This window comes from Coffea arabica, chromosome 4c (genome assembly GCF_036785885.1).
Source record: "Coffea arabica cultivar ET-39 chromosome 4c, Coffea Arabica ET-39 HiFi, whole genome shotgun sequence".
Lineage (NCBI taxonomy): Eukaryota > Viridiplantae > Streptophyta > Magnoliopsida > Gentianales > Rubiaceae > Coffea > Coffea arabica.
This window is the reverse complement of record NC_092316.1, coordinates 6,171,127-6,178,135: the sequence shown is the minus strand read 5'-3', so window position 1 is coordinate 6,178,135 and position 7,009 is coordinate 6,171,127. Positions and strand designations below refer to the sequence as shown.

Here is a 7,009-nt window from a genome sequence, read left to right as displayed (position 1 = left end):
GTTTTTTGTATAAATTAATTTATTTAATTATTTCTAAATCACACACACATTAGGTGTACCCTTAACACTAGCATATATAAAATGTAAGCTAGCGTTAGATTGGTGTGAACAATTTTTTGTCACTTTTCAAACATTTATTTTTACTCACAAAAAAATTAACTTTTAGCTTAACTACCTAACTATATGTTACGAAAATAACCATAACCAATTTTCATCCTAACTGCCTAAGTGCATGTGCTAATGTAATGATCTTTAAACGTTAATTGCAAACGAACCGAGTTGCTCGCGAGCGACTCGAGTCAAGCTCAACTCGAGCTCGTTCAATATCGAGCTCGAGTCGAACTCAAATTCAAAATATTAAGCTTGTTGCTCGCAAGCTCGAGTATATATATATATATATATTTATTTATTTATTTTAATAGTAAAATTACATATATATCCTTAATATTTTATTATTTATTAAAAAATATTATATTATTTATTTTTTAAAAAAAATAAAATAATTATTTTTTATTTTTTCAAGCTCGAGCTTTAAATTGTCAGCTCGTCGAGCTCGAGTTCTAGTTTAATAAAACTAAATCAAGACTTGGCTTGATTAGGCCAAAATTCGACTTGACTCGGCTCATTTGCAACCCTAGTTATAACTACCACGATAAATATGATCTTATAGAACAATATTTAAAAAATCTAATTTTACTTTAGTCATGAAAAATTATATAAAGTTAATTTGCATAAAAAAATTTGGGTAAATATAGAAAAACCCCTTGATGTTAAGCGAACATACAAAAAAAAACCCCATATAATTTCAAAACATACATTTCGATATCTCGTGGTTTGAACTAATTTAAAGAAGTAACAGAAATCGTTTGAATTAACGGGTTTGAAATAAACGCACTTCTTTTGAGAGTATTTGTATTGAAAACAAACAAATTTTTAGTTGATATACCTATTATACTCTTAGAGTTATAATACAGAAAATCCCCCTATGGTTAAGCAAATTTACAAAAAAGTCTCTTATGATTTCAAATCATACAATTCAGTATCTCATGGCTTGAACTAATGTGAAAAATTGACAAAAATTATTTAAATTAACAAGTTTCAGGTTGCTTGACATGGAAAATAATTTTTTAAATCAAAATTTTAGCTGATATACCTATTAAATCCCTTAGAACTCATAAAATTTTTAAAAACAACCCAAAACTCCAAAATACAACTATCCTTATTTCTATACATAAAATAAATAAATAAAATTTTCAAATAAAACTCACCTTATTTCTATACACAAAATAAATAAATAAAAACTTTCAAATATAACTTACCTTATTCCTATGCATAAAATAAATAAATAAAAGCAAAATGTAACCATATAGGGCTTTTCCGTAGGTTGGCTTAACCACAGGGAGTTTTTTCGTAAGTTTGCTTAATAGGATCATTGTTAGAAGGTCTTTTATTACTTATATATATTAGGGTAATTGTGTCATTTCATCTATCTCCATTAGTTTTGATAATTTCCGTTGCTATTTCAAATTTGTTCAAATCATGATGGGTCGATATGGATGATTTGAAACTATAAGGGATTTTTCTGTAAGTTAGCTTAACCACAAGTTTTTTTTTTTTTTTTTTGTATTTTACCCAAAATATTTTGTTAGGTTGGACTCACATCGGGTGTGCTTTGAACATTAGTTTAATTTAAGTGATTTTCTATCCACGCTTTTGAGTCTTAATTTCAAACCTATAAGTACTTTAATTTTATGGAACCATATGGTATTGTTAAGTATGTGGAATTAAGCTCAAGCAATTAAAATTAATAAAAGAACATTTATCAAGTTACGTGATGAGACATAAACCACATTTTATGGGGGAGGGCAGGGTTGTAACTTGTTGGGGGCAATGATCAAGAAGCAAAGAAGTTGTTCGTTTCTTTGAATGTGTATCTTTTAATAAACTTAATGTTAACAGACTTAATATTAATGGAAAGACTGAAAAAACTTAAAATTTGAATATTGAGTGACATAGTTGCCGTGTGAAAGTACCTGATCTTTTTTCTTTTGTATTTTCATCAGTAAATTCCTCTGTAGATCTTATTTGCGGAATGGAGTACTTAATCTTTGATTTTCATTTTATACTTGAACTTTTGAGCATAAATTTAAAATATTTTTTGAGTTGAATCAATTGTGATTAAACATGTCCTTGGTAGAAGTCACTGTAGAATATTATTATCTCATGAGAAATGTTCTTGTTTATCTTGTGGAACGCTTGATTTATTATTATTATTATTTTTTGATAAAATAGAAGTCAATATTAGTAATAAAGTAACTGAAAATCGTGACAAAGATAGCTACATTAATGGTAGAAAATATATAGAATATGTCGCCAATATATCTGATACGAAATATCATTAAATTTAATAGAATTACAAAATATAAAATATTATACTGTGGATTACAAATCATAAAATCTGATCAATTGCATGAGTTACTCCATAAATCCCTCAGATCTGCTATCCAACTGGATCAAAAACTTCCTTTATAAGTAAGCGAATGCATTAATTTTACGGCATTCCAGTCCTCGCTCGTATTTGAAGTGAAGGCTGTGAAACTAAATCAGTTGTCTAAAGAGTGTCCTTCATAGTTGTGGTCATCCGCCATTAGCAAATTAAGTAATTGACCTTTTGTGATGAAAAATTAATTATTACCTATGTCACCACAAGACTCAGGAAAGTAATGACAAGAATTATTCGAGATATTGGGTTTAGAAAAATAGAAATGCTTTAGACGCTATGATTTTAAAAGTTATTTATCAATATATTGTAACCACTTAAATTCTCAAATTAACATTATCCTGATGCTTTCGTGAGTATTTAACATGTAAAGCGATATGACTAAGGACTTTATATGTGTCCATCGCTTTTAAAATTATATGCTACTAGTTATCTTGGGCTTATTAGCTGGTTTAGTTACCAGATGAGTAAAGAAATATATATATAGTTTACCTTTATGTATATTCAAAAGCAAATTCTTCTCCATTCTGATTGGAATACTTAAACAACACACGGCCATTGAGAGATCAAATTGCAACAGGCCTCCTAAAATCATCCACACTTAAAGTGGAGAATTCAAATTTGAGGCCTAAATAACTATTCTAATTTACCAAATAGTAGCTAGTTTCTTTTTCCTGAACTGCGTGGGCTACTTTAGGACTTGTTGTTTGAGACCTTTAGTATTCAAGCCGATGCTTTGTCAAGATAGGTGATAAGTATTGTATGCGAAAGGACGTTCCCCTTTGTATGACTGATGTAAAAAAAAAATGCAAAACAAGAAGGAATTTCCACCTGGCCCTGCATGTATTAGGATTCATTACCATTTACTGCATGTATTGTTCTCACGGGATTCGGGTTAGTATTCTATACCAAAAAGTCGTTGGCTTTGGTAAAAAAAAAAAAAAAATTTACCACTAAGTGTATAATTATCATAATTTTCTTGTTCTTTTTCTGTTAAGTTGACCAGAATCATGTTATATTCAGAATATCAGGCAAATTCCAATGCTCGAGTACTAAGATATAGTCAAATGTAAGTGCCAATTAACTTCTTTTCACTCAAGTGATGTACATCTAAAATGTTTTGTATAATGATGTACTACATAATATGTTTCATCCTGACTTCCTTTCATTGTATGATCAACGTTGTTGCCTCTTGAGTGACGCATGAAATGCAAGAATTTGATTCCTTGTACATGCAACTATCAAACTTCAGCTAAATCCTTAGAAATCCATTATCTAGATTTTCATTTGAACGATGAGAATCCTGTAGATAAGGAAGTGATACAACCTTTCCGATAAACTGCATGTCCAACAAACATGAAATTCCTCACCAAGTTTTAAGCTCTCTGTAAGTAGCATTATCTACCACATACTTAGGTTCTTGATTTTTTTTTTTTTTTTAGGAGTTTTTCTACATTCTTTTGCAGTTATATTACTCCATCACAATTATTCCATGCGTAAGATATGAATTTCACTAATCAAGAAAGACATTGTAGTTATCTGCTGAGGAGTATTTTCCAAAACATTTGTAAATGCATGCATATGCCTATATCTAGTCGATCTACAGACACTGGATATGCGTTCCTTTTTTGGCCAAGCACATACGTGGATAAACTTCCATGTATATATGAAAGTCTTACTTTTCTTCGCATAGTACTGTTTTGTTGAGAATTTAATCAACTCTTCCCGTTAAAGAACAAATACTTGTTTCTGGTTAATGTGCACATGTATCATACATGATACCTTTTTAACTTATGTGTTTTTATTATATTACCTAACAAGTAAATGTCATAAATAACTTGTACTGTTTCTGCACAAACTTATCACTCCTCTTGACTAATTGTATAAGCATACTTGGTGCAACTAACTTGCATAAAATTAGTGTAATAACTGTGCATCATGTCCAATCAAAGTTTCAAATGAAACCCAAGTTTTGTTAGGTAAGATTTAACAACCGAAGAAACTTAACTGATACTTTTATTTATGTACAGGCACCTTCAAGAGGATTCTTAAACAGGCAAATTACAGGTCAGATAACATCTTCTGATTGCACATGAAGAGTTCACACAAAAAACATACACAATCAAAATAACTAGGTAACAATGAGCAACTACCAATTTATGTTACAAGACCATCATAATGAAGCATCTGAGTTATTTTATTAATTGTTACCATAATGAAGTAGTCATCCACCTAGACTCATGTCGTAGGCCTCCCATACTTTGCCACAAAACTGAAAGTCAGAGAACTGATGCTGAAAAAAAAGCATTAAGAGGAATGGATTAGTTGTATTCTTCATTCTCATTTAATTGCTTTGTGATCTATAATCTCAAGATGTCTAAGCGTAATTAGTTGACAATGTGTTATATAGCGAGACAAGGTTTTTAGTGCTTACCTCATTGGAAATTTCAGTATTTTGCTGATAGACGGGGATAGTTGATGGGTTCCAATTGCCTGTGGTTAGCAAAATCTCACCAGCCGCGTATTCTCTAGTCTCCAGAAGCCTTCTCTCATGAGGGTTAAGTTCTTCCACTTCAGTCAGTCCTTCAATGGAAGGATGTATTTTCTGAGCTGGGGTGCCTGATCCTTCATCCGTTTCAAAAGAACCCCAAGATTCCCTATCCCTTGCTGCAAAACATAACCTTGATTCGCCAAGTTTTCTTTTTTCTATTGTTCTCTTCCTTGCCCTTTCCCTTGCTACTTTCCTTGACTCCCTTGCAAGACGATGTAGTGCAGTTCGACGAACTAGTTTAGCCTTCTTTTCTTTCTTGGAAGAGGATTTAGCTTTCATCTTTACACTGATATTTGCCTGCTGGTTGTCATGAGTGGTATCTCGAATTGAATCTTCGATTCCAGATACCACTTCACCCTCAGAAGTAGAGGATACACTAGTGTTTGCACCAACACTACGGCTGTGCCTCATCCGTGGCAGGCCTCTCATAATCTCTTCGATTGCTGAACTTGACTGTCTCAGCAACCAGTCCACAGTTTTACTAGCCTTATCAAACCCCAAAACATCTTGCAAATCGAAAAACTTCCGAGCAACTGGTAGGGACAGTCTCATTCTTCTGTCCCTTGGACCATGAGCAGTATTGATCTTGCTGTGCCTATCTTTATTTGACAATCTCTTCCTTGTAACCTTCTCACCTGTGCTCTCACCATTTTTGTTCCAGTCTTGTTTTAGTCCATGTACAGGATCTGAATTTGGATCAGCCATGTGATTAACAATCTCAGCTAAGCTGTTCTCAGCTGTACTCAACTGTTGCTGATAGAGATAAGTGTCATCTAGTTGTTGCCATGGGAATTCATTGACAGCATCCTCATAAATGCATGGAGAAGCAAAGTGGAACAAGGAAGTTAGGAGAGGGTCTTCAAATTTGGAATTCGGGTTGATGTCACTATGAAATAAAGGCCTATGTTCAACACTTTCCCAAGAGAAGGGTATAGGATTATGAGTACAATTGGTACTGGAAGGATACATCTCTTTTAGGTACACCAAGCCAGCTCTAGTGCTACGCTGTCTACTGAACTATATATTTTTTCTTTTTCTCTTCTAGTCGAATTCTAAAGGGCCAAGAGCTTGAGATCACTGCTCTTAATAAACCTTGAAAAATCTTCGCACTTTATACTCTTCTTGAATGGCTTTCTGCAAGAATAAATAATAGAATTTGAGAGAGACTGATCATGCACCTAATCGTGGAATTCTTTGTCTTTCTAATTTCGGTTGTGTTTGATCAGTGATGTGTGTGTTTAAAGAGACAGAAAAAGAAAAATACTTTCTTGACTCTAGATATGCTTCTATTGGGGCAAGAAAATGTTGAAAAAGATACAACTGCTTGAGAATGACAGCCTAAAACAAATAATAGTGTGTTTTCTGTGTGTGCATTTGTGCACTTATTCTATGCGTCTGAGGAGGGAGCGAGTAGTAGTACCTTCATTACATAGTTCTAGCAAGAACAGAATCTCATGAGAAAGATGACTTCTCAGTTACTACTCAATTAGGTGAGTTTTAGGGGATAGGAAAAGCACGAGGATGAGGAGCAGGAATGCACACATATGTGAATGCATCAGATAGACAAAGAGCCCCTATATATGCTGCTGTTTTCACTATTTTTAACTCTTGATCAAAAGTTGGCTTCTCTGTCTAGAATGTTTGTGGTAGTAGGCTTCCTTGACCATGAAAGAGATTGAAAGGGAAGCTACCACCAATATTGCTGGAAGGCAGTGGATAGGATCATATGCATTTCTTGTAATGTGATGCCACTACTTCACGTGATGATCGCAGATGATAGATAAAATGGCACAAAAAATCTTCCCCCTATTATTCCTCCAAAGCCCTTTTGCTTATAACCCTGAATAAAAAAGCTGATGATAATGATCCATTCGCATCGGTTCCATTTCTCTTCATCAAATTAAGACAAGAAGAAAGGGGCAAGTGAAAGAGAAAGGGACAGAGTACTGAGTGAGAAG

The 7,009-nt window shown here is 33.1% G+C and overlaps 1 protein-coding gene across 1 annotated transcript; it reads right to left on the bottom strand.

The window, feature by feature from the left end:
• Nucleotides 1-4,499: 4,499 nt before the first annotated feature.
• LOC113738721 (uncharacterized) lies at nucleotides 4,500-6,377 on the bottom strand. Its single transcript, XM_027265970.2, has 2 exons — nucleotides 4,935-6,377; nucleotides 4,500-4,793 (listed from the first exon to the last, which is right to left on the bottom strand). Exons 1-2 carry the CDS (start codon nucleotides 6,018-6,020, stop codon nucleotides 4,725-4,727), a joined length of 1,155 nt encoding a protein of 384 aa, XP_027121771.1. The 5' UTR covers nucleotides 6,021-6,377; the 3' UTR covers nucleotides 4,500-4,724.
• Nucleotides 6,378-7,009: the final 632 nt, after the last annotated feature.